Source organism: Phoca vitulina, unplaced genomic scaffold (assembly GCF_004348235.1).
Source record: "Phoca vitulina isolate PV1807 unplaced genomic scaffold, GSC_HSeal_1.0 scaffold19, whole genome shotgun sequence".
In the NCBI taxonomy this organism is placed as follows: domain Eukaryota; kingdom Metazoa; phylum Chordata; class Mammalia; order Carnivora; family Phocidae; genus Phoca; species Phoca vitulina.
The window spans coordinates 17,329,557-17,343,695 of NW_022589722.1; the positions used below are offsets into that span (position 1 = coordinate 17,329,557).

Consider the following 14,139-nt stretch of genomic DNA (forward strand, 5'->3'; position numbering starts at 1 on the left):
GCCGCGGCCCCGCCCCGCCCCGCCCCGCCTCCGCCCGGGGTGCCGAGCGGCCGCAGCAGCTGCAGCCCGCAGAGCGGGCTGCGGGCCGCGGCGGGCGGGAGGGTCTTGCAGAGGCCGCGCGGCGCCGGCCGGCGGCCTCCGTGCTCCGCGGGGGCTTCCCGGGGCCGGGACTCGGGCACGCTCTTGAGGTCTCTGCGGGCTTTCTTCCCACGGTGTTTTCCCGGGCCTCTGCGAAGCGTGATTTCTCAGGCTTCGCTCCCTTTTCCGTCCCCTCCCTCCCCCACGTGAAAGCGTCTCACCCGCCCGACGATTTTTTAGAAGGGGAAACCAAGGGCAGAAACCGCCCGCCAGGGCGACATTCGAGCTACCGGGTGGATTTGCACGACGGCTACCTCCTGCAATGCCTTCAGCACCTTGTGTTTTCCTTATGTGCCTGTAAACGTTGCCAAATGCACAACGGCTCCCTCTCGGTCACTGAGCTCGGATGTTCGTTGCTCAGATTTCATCTAAAGATACAATCCTCTCCTTCAGGTTTAACAGGTTGGTCAGTCTAGCCAGCCTTCACCCTGAGTTTAAAATGTTGCATTTCCTGTCTCCCCCTCCACCCCCGATCCCGCACCCCCAATAGTTGCTACCTGACATGTGGCTTTTCCCAACCAGATGATTATTTGGGCCGCAAGAATCCATGGTCGGTTCTTGCCTCTGCAGCCAGGCTCCCCCGCTGTCTTTCCCTGACTGCAGTGTGGGTCGGACTTCCCTCGCCTGCGACCATCACAGATGGGCTGTGAGCCAGACACCACCGCGCGCTGCAAAGGGCGGCAGGATTTCTGCAACGCGAGCCCGCAATCGCGTTCGCTTTACTTCCACTAAACAAGTGGCCCGGTGCCACATTAAACTTTCCAGCTTTAATCATTTAAAAATATATAGACATGTTTTATTTATAGAGCTCCTACTGTTTCTCCGCATATTTTAACATTTCAAGAGCAAATAAGGAAGCAATGACAAGTGAAAGCCTCCAAGTTATTCCAAGAGGAGTAAGGAGCAATGCCACTGTGCAATCGAACACCCTGATTTGAATTCCACCTCCCCCTCATACCGGCTTGTGACCCTGGCCAAATTTCTTTGCCCCTCCGTGACAATTTCCTCACCTCTGTAATGAGACTAATACTAGCTCGATACTTCTTAGGATTGTTTGGAATTAAAGACAATGCACAGAGAACGCCCTAAAAAAAATAAGTTGGCCCCCTATCTTAAGATCTTTATATGATATGAATTTCAATCTCCATCGAACTTTTAAAAACTGTTATTTGCTAAAGAAGGAGTAAAATTGGCCTGCATTGGACCTCTCCCTGGGTGATGACCTGTGCAAGTGGAGTTTTCAGAGTGAAATGATGTGCTCAAAGACAGGAAATATAAAAAAGGAAGTAGTAGGATTGAGAGAAGTTATGACTAATCCACACACTGGATGATGAACCAAAAGATGCAAGATGACTGCTTTTCCTGAGTTAACAGGCTCTTATTTCAGTACTGTTGATCTCACTGACATGCTTAATTCCGATGCAACAAAAAGGTTACTCAGCTCCCACTGTCTACCAGGGGCTGTGCCAGGAGCCCTGGGGTTGCAAAGGTGGATAAAGCACCCTCCTTACCCTTGGGAGCTAACTCTAAAAGATAGGGGACCTAGTCCATGCCCCTCTGCTGTTGAACCCCAGGTCATGCTGGCTTGACAACTGTGTTCTCTGTGCCCTTTACACCTGCATTCAGGAAGCCCCCCAGTAAATGTTACCCCCATTTTTCATGATCACATGGTGGAAGACATGTATCACAGTTTAGCTGTGGAAAAGACATTGTCTAGACTAATCCAGACTTTCCTTTTTTTTTCCTTGACTGTTCAGATGTTTTATTGCTTCTAGACTAATCTAGACTTTTCATTAAAGGTCAGAGGACAGGTGATTGTCTCTTTTACTGGTCCACACACCATAGCTACCCCTTAACTTATACCATTATTTATATGAGTCATAATTTGGCAAACAACAAAGCAGAATCCTTGGCACAAGAAAGACTTCCCGGTTGGATTTTACTTTATGACTTTAATGAGGCCTCATAGAATTTCCATGATGATAGCGTCTAGTATAGAATGGTCTCTGTTTCCAACTTCCTGATTCTATTCTTGCCCCTCTCAGTCCATTCTCTGCACTCAAGGCCTGGAAAGATCTGGCTTCCTCTTTTCCCTCCCTCCCCCATTTATGCCTCTACCCTTCCCCCCCTCCCCCCTTCGCCTCACCCTGGTCTGGGCTCCCCCCCCCCCCCCCCCCAGCCACGGCTCTTGTCTTAAGGTCTTAACTGGCTCCTTTTCATCTCTGAGGTCTTCCTCTTCAAAGAGGCTTTCCCTCACCCCTCCTAAAGTAGCCCCGCCTGGTTACTCTATAATGTCATCTAGTCCTATCACCTCATGTGAAGGTAAATATTATTCTCTTCACTGCAATCTCTTAGCCGAATTGGATTACCTTGTTTCTTTGTGGTGTGTAAACCTATCCAAAACGGGGATATTCCCTTCTCATTCCCCCCCATGACTACCACCATCGTTCAAGCCACATCTCCTCCCCCCAGGATGACGGTCGGCAGTGACCGTCTAACTTCCCCGCTTGCCTACACAGCAGCCAGAGTGATCCTCTGAAAATGTAAATGAGATCCTGTCACCCTTCTGCTCAGAAATCCTCCAGTACCTCCCCGGTTCCCTCAGAGTAAAGGACAAAGCCTTTACGGTGGCCTGGCAAAGCGGAGGGTGACAAGTGTGTTCATTCTAAGTTGAACAAAGGAAAAGACTAATTGTTCTTTGGTCATAGTACAACAACCAGAATCTTTCCATCCATCAGTGACAACCTCTCACTCGGTGACAGCTTCCCGCTTCAGAAATTCAGCCAGTCAGCGACAGCCCCACTCCAGCAATCCTGCCTCCTTAGCTAAAGGTCAGCTCAGCCCCCAAACAGTCCAGCTTCTACAAGTGTGAATCTCTGAACCCACACTTCCCAAAACACCACGTAAGACCACAGATTTCTTTGGTCACAGGCTCTGCCTTACAATGCAGCTGTCCTTTGCTTAGCAAGAAATACATTCCGTGCTTTTTACTTGTTTCTGAATTTCAGAAATGGTGACCTTTTCACTGGGCAAGACCCTATGGGATCTATGATCTATCCCCTCTCCGCTCTCCCTCTAACTTTTACTTTTTCCTTTGCTCACTCCACTTCTTGTTGTCCTTATTTCTAACGGGAACGCTCCTGCCTCAGGACCTTTGCATTTGCTGTTCCATCTGCCTGGTACCTTCTTTTCTCAGACATCCACATACCTCATTCTCTCAGCTCCTTCCATTTCTCAATGAGGCTCACCCTGACCTAAAAGTTGCAATTCTAGCTCCCTATCCCCACTCTCCCTTAACTGCTTTATTTTCTTTTTCAATGATACTTATCACCTGTAACAAACTGTAGAATTTCCTCATTTATTTTGCTTATGTTTTATTGTCTGTCTTTTCCCATTAGAATGTAAGTTCTATGAGGACAAGGATTTTTGCTTTTTGTTCACCAGTGTATCCCAAGCACATAGTAGGTACTCAAAAAATATTTGTTGAATGAATAGATTTTTAATATTTCACCTTATTAGGACAAGAACTTTTTGAGTGCAAAGACTGTGTTCACCACTGTATACTTAGTGCCCGGAACAGTGTCTGGCACATACTGGGAGCTCTATATGTCTATATGGAATTGAATGCATGAGCAAGGCATTGGATACAATTGTATTTTAATTGATAATGTAAATGACCCTGAAATTACTAAAGCCTGATATGTCATCTCTCTCTGAAGAAACAGTTAATAAACATATTTCAAATTCTTCAAATTATTATGAAGTGTTAATCAAAATGTTCAAAACATATTCATCACTATTTCCCCATGGATTAGTGAGTTAATTAAATATCTTTGAAAATATCTTTGATCAACCTGAAAAACCAACAAGATCACTCCTCCCTAAGGCTGCTCAGGCCATGGACTAGAGGAAAACTTGTCTTTAATAAGAAAGAAGGCCAGAAAACATCTTTTTGCTTCAACTGTCAGGTCTCCGCTGTACTGGTGGTCCTCTCTGCAAACTCTATTTAATCTACTTACTGTAATAACATGGCCAGATTAATCTTCCTGAAACACGGTCCTTATCACGTTGGTACCTTTACAAATCATGAAAAGGGCTCCCACTTATTGTGTGTTTTCAGTGTGTCAGGTGCTCTGCTAAATCCTACATGCATGTGTTCTCATGTCAGCCACACAGTGGCCTCATGAAATAGGTATTATTATTATCCCCACCTAAAAGACTTGCAAACAGGTGAAGAGCTTCAGAAACCCAGAAATCACACTGCTAGAAGTTGGGGGGAACCAAGTCTCAAACCTACGACTCTGTCTTGGTCTTGCTCCACTGCAGGTTCCTTCTGGCCCCAATTCCTCCAATAAAATCCTTCCCATTCACAGGATTTGAACAGGCATTTCTCTGAAAAGATATATGTATGGCCGACAAGCACATGAAAAGATGCTCAAGAGCATTAACCATAAGGGAAATCCAAATAAAAACCACAGTAAGATACTACTTCATACTCATTAGTTTGGCGATAATAAAAAAGATAAACAATAGCAAGTGTGGTTGAGGATGTGGAGAAATCAGAACCCTCATACGCTGGTGGCGGGAATGAAGTACCGGGCGGCCACTGGGGAAAAGGGTCTGGCAGTTCCTCAAACAGTTCAACGTAGAATTAGCAACTGACCCCACAATTCCAATTACTAGGTATACACCCAAGGAAAAGGAAAAAAATAGATCCACACAAAAACTCATATGTGAAGGTTCATAGCAGTATTATGCATATAACCAGAAGGTGGAAATAACTCAAATGTCCATCAACTGATGAATGGATAAACAAAGTGTGGTCTATCCACACAATGAAACATTATTCAGCCATAGAAAGAGTGAAGTTCTGATACATGCTACAACGTGAATGAACCTTGAAAACATTATTAAAGGGAAAGAAGCCAGACACAAGACCACAGAGTATGTCATTTCATTTATATTCAATGCCCAGAATAGGGGCATCTCGAGGGCTCAGTTGGTTGAGCATCCAACTCTTGGTTTTGGCTCGGTTTGTGATCTTGGGGTCGTGGGATTGAGCGCCACGTCTGGCTCCCGGCTCAGCGGAGAGTCTGCTTGAGATTCTCTCCCTCTGCCCCTCCTCCCAAATGAATAAATTAATCTTTAAAAAAAAATAAAATATATAAATATATAAATAAATAAATGCCCAGAATAGGCAAATCCATTGAGACAGAAAGTTGACTTGTGGCTCCTTAGGGCTGGAAGGGGATGAGAAAGTAAGGAGTGGTAGCTATGGGGCATTGGGGTTTCTTTTTGAGGTGATGAAAATGTTCTAAAATTGATTATGGTGTCTGTAAATGATATCTCGATAAAACCATTACCCCCCAAAAATTCTAGCCATTGTTAATATCTTTATGTGTGAAGCACTTACAAATTGATAAGAAAGGCACTAAATCTCCAATAGAAAAAGAAGTACAGGACATAAAATAGAAAACTCATAAGAGAAAAAATACAAATGGCTAATAAACATGTCGGGGTGGCGGGGGAAAGTTTACCCTCAAATGCAAATCGAAAGAAAGAGAAATCTTTCAAATAAGCAAAGAATTTTACAACAAAGATGATGATGAAGATGTGGTGAGATGAGTGTTCCCATCCACTGATGATGAGAAGCTTTCTAGAAAGCAATTATTAGTCAGCGTGCATTGGCAGCCTTTGAGATGTTCTTACCCTTTGGGGCATCTGGGTGGTTGAGTGTTCCGCTCAGGTCATGATCTCAGGGTCCTGGGATGGAGCCCCAGGTGGGGCTTTGCACTCAGCAGGGAATCTGCTTCGCTCCCTCTCCTTCTTCCCCTCCCCCTGCTCATGCTCTCTCTCTAAAATAAATAAATAAATCTAAAAATATATATATATGTTCTTACTCTTCTAGCCAATAAATGTATCAGAAGGAAATAATATGTAATGCAGGCAATAAGATATTCAGAAGAGCATGTTAGCAGTAGAAAAAAATTGGGGAAAAACTATGTCGTAGGCGACTCCAAAATGGCCCCCAGTGACCCCCACCTCCTGGTATTCACACTTTTGTATAATCCCCTCCCCTAGAGTGTGGGCTGGACTTATTGACTCACTTCTAATGAATAGAGTACAGCAGGCACAATTAGATTATAAAAAGAAAGAAAGTCAACAGTTTTCTCTGAAAAACAGAATAAGTGTTCAATGCATGCTTCTTGATTTCAGTTAGGAAATCATTCACTCTGTCCATATTTATTGAATCTCTACAATGTGCCAGCCAGCCCCGGGGAGACAGAGAGGCGCAAGACCAAGACCCTGCTCTGGTGGAACTCATTTCTTGATGATATCTTATGGTGGTTTCTTCTTTGGTAGCGGTGCTGGAGATAGAGAGATGGAGAGTAGTAGATAGACAGGCAATACATTTTAGAGGTAGAACAGTTTTTTTTTTAATTTAAATTCAATGAATTATAATGTATTATTTGTTTCAGAGGTACAGGTCTGTGATTCATCAGTCTTTTTTTTTAATTTTTTTTTTAAAGATTTTATTTATTTATTTGAGAGAGAGAATGAGATAGAGAGAGAGCATGAGAGCGGGGAGGGTCAGAGGGAGAAGCAGACTCCCTGCTGAGCAGGGAGCCCGATGCGGGACTCGATCCTGGGACTCCAGGATCATGACCTGAGCCGAAGGCAGTCGCTTAACCAACTGAGCCACCCAGGCGCCCTCATCAGTCTTATATAATACCCAGTGTTCATTACAACACACACCCTCCCCAATGTCCATCACCCAGTTTCCCTACCCGCACCCCCCAGCAACCCTCAGTTTGTTTCCTAAGATTAAGAGTCTCTTATGGTTTGTCTCCCTCTCTGGTTTCGTCTTGTAGAACATTTTTGTGCCAAAAAGGAGTAGTGAAGAAACTTGAGTTATTGCCTTGGCTAACTTGAATGGAGGATTCTAGAGCTAGACTCCTTGGTGTGATATCCTGGGTGATCAACTACCAGTGGGTGACCTCGTGTCCATGGCTACATAACCTCTGCACGCCTCATCTCCTTATCTGCAAAGTGATGCCTTTCCTCATCCATTTTGGAGATAACAACCTAACTCGGGATTGTGGAGAGGCATGAGTTAGTATAAAGAGCTTAGAGGAGTGCCTGAAAATTGAAAAATTGAAACATTGAAAAATGGCCAAAATGGTTAGCCATTGTTAACCATTGTTAGAATTATTGAGATGGGGACAACTGGAAAAAAATCAAAACTGAGAATGACTGTGACTACTTAGGAAGTGTAACAGCTATTATTACTTCTTTATTACATTGGAATCCTGCCATCTTTAAAGGTTATCTAGTTTACCTAGTTATGGGAGTAATGTATATGCTCTGTCATCATTAACACCATCATCCCCGTGGATTAGAGGTGCCTGGGGAAGGAATAAAAGGGCAGGAAATTTTAATAGAGACTCTAGGGAATGGTCCTACCAGGGAGGGGTGATGAGGCAGGCTGAGCCCTGCAGGGGAAGGAACTGCTGAGGGAGGTACCTGGAGGGGAGGAAACGGGAGGCCACAGACCTCCCTCCCACCTCTGGCTCAAGGACAGCTCCTAAAGAGCTCTTTTTTTTTTTTTTTTTTTTAAGATTTTATTTATTTGACAGAGAGAGAGCAAGAGCATGAGCACAAGCAGGGGGAGCGGCAGCCAGAGGGAGAGGGAGAAGCAGGCTCTCAACCAGCGCAGGGAGACCCTGATGCGGGGCTGGATCCCAGGACCCCGGGATCATGACCTGAGCCAAAGGCAGATGCTAAACTGACTGAGCCACCCAGGCGTCCCATGAGCTCTTTTAGTGGCTCTAAGCACTGAAAGGATTGTGATGCTATGTCTCCCATATATGATTCAAAATAAAAAGGACGCTTCACTGCAAAATACATGGATGAAAGTCCCCAAAAGTTCTGGCTCTCTCCAAAATGGGCACCTTGATATACTTCTCAATATCATATGCTTCCTCCCAAATATTTCCCCCTCGTTTCTTGGGTCCCATTTTTTTATATTCCTGCTTTCAGGGTACCTAAGCTCATTCTTGGTTTGCATGATAGGTAATTCTACCTGGAAAGTTTGGGCCACTGACAAGCACCTGGACAAAGTTATCTGGCAGGTTCTGTGAGGTTACGATCACCTGTCTCCAGGACTCTTCCATTGCCCCTGTCTCGGAGCGAGAGACCATTCCACCACCCATACTTTTGACTTGACACTAATTGAGTCCAACGAGAGCCCAATCCAGTCAAAGGATACAAAAGTATAAGCACAGACTGAATTTACATGACTGAATTTTCTGAGCCTAGAGTGATAGTCTTTTTAAAAGGCGTTTATGACCTCACTCTGAGAAGTTGCTGAGTTTTATGAAATCTAAAGGATGTCCCTCCCAACTTGGCACATCCCCTGCCTTAATTATCCTTCGGAAATAGCATTGCCTTGCCTGGAAAGGCCTCTCCCACCTTTGTTTGCTTACTGTCAACGTCGCAGATTCATTTGCCGAATTGCTAAGAGATCCTTGAGATCTTCTAGCTCAAAGGTTATGAACTCCTTACCCAGCCCGTGTGGTCTTTGGAGGCAGCACACATACCTTTATTTGACCTCTATAAAGTTTGGAGTGGGGAGGGAGGAATTTAAGTTGTTTGGGGGTGATGGTTTCTTTCATTTGCCCCAGGCCCCAACCCCTTGCTTCTATCAGGCTATTCCTCACATATATGTGAACTGACTGACCTCTGATGACAGAGCTGAGTTTTGTCCACTGATGCTGGTTTGATCTCCAACTACCCCAAGTAAAAACCCTTCCTTACCCAGGACTGTAAATCTGACACCAAGGAGAGCAGGTGTCAGCCTCTCTCTGGTGTCAGAGCTGGGAGGAGCTCGTTTTTTGGAGGAAGCCAGCACACAAAGAGAGAAGCAGAGAGGAGAGACAGAGGAGAGTCTCTAAGAGTTCTGGTTTGGGGTTCTCCATGTTGTCTACGCAGGTCCAAGTTGGGTTTTCCTCCCTTGAAAATTAGTCCCGAGTAATGCGTCTATGCCTAGCGAGGTCCCAGGAATAATAACCATAAAGGGGAAGTTAATTTTGTCCATTGCGATGCTGCTTGCCAGCTCCTTTCATCTGAATTAATATATATACCCACCTCTCCCCCCCGCCCCCGTTGTGGGTGATGCGCACTGCACAAGAAATCATTACCGAGCTTTTAAGGAGGGAGACGAGGCTGGCTCGAATCCAAGACAGAGTCAAGGAAGGTGACAGCACACAGAGAGTGAGAGATGCACCTAAAGGAGTCCAGAAGGGGAGACACGGCAAACTGGCCTTTCATTTCAAACATGTAATAATCATAGCTCTGGTTACCCAGGAGGCAAGCATCATCTCTAGGAGGCCGAACAGTGAGAAAGGCTCAGGTTTGACTCCCGTCTGTGTGATTTCAAAGTTTCATCTTCATTTCACCGAACTAGGGTATGACCCCGGCAAGAAAAGGAAACCTCCCTTTAACCTAACATTTTTTTTTTTTTTCAGGAAAATAGTTGAAATTAAGATGCTGAAGCTGCAAACTGCGGCCCCGCCTCCCTTCTTCCTTACAGGGCCGGAGGAAATCAAGCCCGGTGTCCTGCCCCATTCATTGCTGGCTCTCTGAAAGAGGTCCAGCAGCTTATCCATCCAGGCCGGGGAAAGGCCCATTCCAAGAGATACCTCGGACCTATCTGAAGGCAAAATGATGACAACGTTCGGAGGGGTCTAGGCCGGGGCTGGGCAGCTATGGCCTGCAGGCCCGCTGCCTGTGTTTATAAAGAATGTTGTGCTGGAGCACTAGGCGGTTCATGTATGTCTTATCAACGGCTGCTTCCCCACCACGGCGGCGGTGATCGAGCCGTTGGGTTGCAGAACTTCAGAATATTTACCACCTGTCCCTTTAAGAAAAAGTCTGTTGACTCTGGCGCAGGGCCATGCTTGAAACCTACAAAAGTCAGGAGCCTACACAACAGTTTTGGGGGCACTCCTGCTCCAAGCTGAACTGCCCCTTGGATCTGCCCATTGGAGAACATCCCGGTGCTCAGAGAGCAAGAATGTTATCCCATCCGTATCAGCCTTACGTTTTGTTCCCACCCTCACCTTCCCTGCCAGTCGCCTAAATATTTCTTTCATTTCAGTTTTCCACATCCATAGCCCACACACACATGTTACCTCTACCTCCTACTCCCCAAATCACATACTCGCCTCTGCGCAGGCCTGTTTCCACCACATTCTCCCAACTGCGGAACTCAGGCTCACTCTTGGGCTTGGGCTTGGCCAGTGGGGGAGGTACTAGCAGGAGATCAAAGGCCGGAAGAGTGGGGCTGGGGTATTTATTTCCCTCGTTCTTTGCTGCTGGAAGCTGTGGGTCTGCTGCCTCCTCCTCCCAAAGTACACTCCTGTCTGGTCAGCCCCTTCCATTCTGCTACTCGCCATAGATTCTGGAACTATTCCGTCTCCTTGCACCTTGAGACCTCCGGGTGCTAATAGTTTCCTGATGTTGCAAATGTGGAGGAAATACACTGTCTCCTATCAGCTTTCCTAAACCCTGCTCACATCTTTGGCCGTCTGTATGTCTTCTTTCGAGAAAAGTCTATTTGGACCCTTTGCCCAATTTTTAAATTGGGTTATTGATCCTTTTTTATTATTGAGTGGTAAGAATTCTTTATATATTCTGGGTATAAGTCCGCTATCAAAAATGAGATTTACAAATACCTTCTTCCGTTCTTTGGTTTGGGTTTTTTTGGTTTTGTTTTGTTTTGTTTTCACTTTCTTTTTTTTTTTTTTTTTAATTTTTTTTTTTTAAAGATTTTATTTATTTGACAGAGAGAGAGATAGCGAGAGCAGGAACACAAGCAGGGGGAGTGGGAGAGGGAGAAGCAGGCTTCCCGCCGAGCAGGGAGCCCGATGTGGGACTCGATCCCAGGACCCTGGAATCATGACCTGAGCTGAAGGCAGACGCTTAACGACTGAGCCACCCAGGCGCCCTGTTTTCACTTTCTTGATGGTGTCCTTCGAAGCACAGAAGATTTTCATTTTAATGAAATACAGTTATCTACTTTTTCTCTTTTGTCTCTAGTGCTTTTGGTACTGTATCTAAGAAGACCTTGCCTAACCCAAGGTTTCTTTTTTTTAAAGATTTTATTTATTTATTTGACAGAGAGAGACACAGTGAGAGAGAGAACACAAGCAGGGGGACTGGGAGAGGGAGAAGCAGGCCTCCCTCAGAGCAGGGAGCCCGATGTAGGGCTCGATCCCAGGACCCTAGGATCATGACCTGAGTTGAAGGCAGATGTTTAACCGACTGAGCCACCCAGGCGCCCCCTAACCCAAGGTTTCAAATTTACTCCTGTATTTTCTTCTAGGAATAGCCTTTACATTTAGGGATGTCTGGGTGGCTCAGTGGGTTAAGTGGCTGCCATTGGCTCAGGTCGTGATCCCAGGGTCCTGGGATGGAGCCCCGTGTCCATTGGATTCCCTGCTCAGCGGGGAGCCTGCTTCTCCCTCAGCCTCTTCCCCTCCCTACCCCACTTGCGCGCTCTCTCGTTCTCTCTCTCAAATAAATAAATAAATAAAATCTTTAAAAAAAAAGAATAGCTTTTACATTTAGGTCAGTTTTGAGTTGATTTTTGTGCATGGTGTAAGGAGGGATCCAGCTTCATTCTTTTACATGTGAGTATCTGGTTGTTCCAGCACCATTTGTTGGAAAGAGTGCTGTTTCCCCATTGAACTGTTTTGGCACAGGAACAACAAACAGAAAATCAATTAACCATAAACATGAGGGTTTATTCCTGGACTCTCAATTCTGTTCCATTAATCTATATGTCTTTCTTTATGGCAGTATCACACTGACTTCGTAATACATTTTTTTTTTAAGATTTTATTTATTTGACAGCTAGAGACACAGCGAGAGAGGGAACACAAGCAGGGGGAGTGTGAGAGGGAGAAGCAGGCTTCCCGTGGAGCAGGGAGCCCGATGCGGGGCTCGATCCCAGGACCCTGGGATCATGACCTGAGCTTAAGGCAGACGCCTAATGACTGAGCCACCCAGGCGCCCTCGTAATACATTTTTAATGTATTTTGCAAAAGTATCAATTCACAATGGATTGAAAAAGAGAAACCCCACTGTGTGTGTGTTTTTTTTTCCAACCCCCAACAAGCAATTCTCCAACATCAGCTGAGGGTCCTACAATTCAACTGAATTCTGACACCAGCTACCTGACGATAGTTTCAGATCCCACAGGGGAAGGGCTCTGTCCCACAAGACCGTCTCCACCCCCTTCCAGTTGCCAGTCGGAAGTCCGTGTTTTCACTTGTGCTTCTGACCATGGACTGTAGATTGGAGACTTCCATGGCACCCTCCTTGGGTTCAATTAATTTGCTAGAGCAGCTCACAGAACTCAGAGGAACATTTACTTACATTTACCAGTTTATTATAAAGGATACTGTAAAGGAAACAGACGAACAGTCTGAGCGAAGAGAAGCATAGGGCAAGCTATGTGGGAAGGGGCACAGAGTTTCTGTGACCTCTCTAGGGGCGCCATTCTCCCAGAACCTCCACATGGTCACCAACCTGGAAGCTCTCCAAACCCAGACCTTTGGCGGTTTTATGAGGCTTCATTACATAGGCACGATTGATTAAATTTTGGCCGCTGGTGATTGAACTCAGTCTCCAGCCCCTCTCTCCTCTCAGAAGGTGGGTGAGGGTGGGTGGTGCCTGCACGGAGAGTTCCAACTCTCTAAGCACCTTGTTGGTTCCCTTCGCAACCAGCCCCCATCCTTAGGGGCTTTCCAAAAGTCACTGGATGACATAAACTCAGATGTGTTTGAAAGGGGTGTGTTACAAACATCAAGACACTTTTCTCCTCTTACTACTTAAACAATTCTAAGGGTTTTAGGAAGACCAAATATCTATTGCTTATAATAAATCGAAAGATCACAACCACCCAACAGGATCTTCACCACAAATAGCTTGAGGCACCCTGGCCAGGTGGATTCTCCCTGCCCCCACCCAGCTGCTGTTGATGTCCATGTGAATGATGGAGTGTGTGAAGCAACACAAGCTCATTCTATCCCACAATCTTTTCAGTCATCTTGTAATTGCTTAGCGTTCTGTATTCTTCTCTTCACCATGAATTCTTGGAAGGCTAGGGCATCTTTTGTTATTCCTAGCATAAGGACCAATATAGACACTCCATAAATGTTAGTTAAATGAATATATAAATGAATAAATGAGTAACATGACTTTTTTTCCATGGGCAAACTCAGAAAACAGCCTTCAAATTTGGATTTGAGGACTGTGAATAGAGCGCAGTTTACACATATTGAGATGCCCTGGTAGAGTGTTTCTCAAGTGTCTGTAGAAATGTTATGTTACCCAAAAAGGGAGGGAAGGGAGAATCCTATGCTCAAATGAGATGGGAAATTCTGAGTTCAAAACTAAGTGAAAAAAGAAATTCTTTTAATCGCAGGACTTCTTAGAGCCTGTATTATATAATGTGCATTATGCTTCTCATGACAGATTAATTTGCTTGCAGCATTTCCCCTTTCTGGAAAAACATTTCTCTAGGACTGCTGTTCTGTGGACCACACTTCAGGCAATGCTTATCTTATCTCTAGATTTGAATGTAAAAGAAGACGAAACCATCCTTTGCATTCAGCGAAGTTCAACCAACATTTACCGTCTACCCTGAGTCCCAGGACGCAGGTGGTGCACTACGCAATCCCAGGGGGCAACATTCACTTGACTCTAATGAATGGCATCCCTGTAGTTGTGCAACATGGTGGCTCACCCTACTTCCTCCACCTATCATATCTCGTTTTCCATTTTAACTCATCTGTCCCCACACCATACCACCACCATGCTCAGAAAACCCTTTCCTAGCACACTCTGGACTACTTCACATCACAAGAACCGTAATTTGTCTACCAGCCCTTTTTCACTTGGCATGATGCAAATAGCAACATAAATATTTACAAG

General features: G+C 45.3%; 2 protein-coding genes across 2 annotated transcripts in view; one reads left to right on the top strand and one right to left on the bottom strand.

Moving 5' to 3' along the window:
* NFYB (nuclear transcription factor Y subunit beta) overlaps nt 1-2,222 on the bottom strand; it is an 18,757-nt gene extending 16,535 nt beyond the window's left edge. The window contains exon 1 of the mRNA XM_032416217.1: nt 636-2,222. The gene's annotated coding sequence lies outside the window, so the exon portion shown is untranslated. The remainder of the gene's footprint in view (nt 1-635) is intronic.
* The window catches only part of HCFC2 (host cell factor C2), a 76,530-nt gene extending 66,653 nt beyond the window's left edge, over nt 1-9,877 (top strand). Inside the window, exon 17 of the mRNA XM_032416213.1 lies at nt 9,666-9,877. Coding sequence (XP_032272104.1) covers nt 9,666-9,673 — 8 coding nt within the window. The 3' untranslated portion in view covers nt 9,674-9,877. The remainder of the gene's footprint in view (nt 1-9,665) is intronic.
* The last annotated feature ends 4,262 nt before the right edge of the window (nt 9,878-14,139 follow it).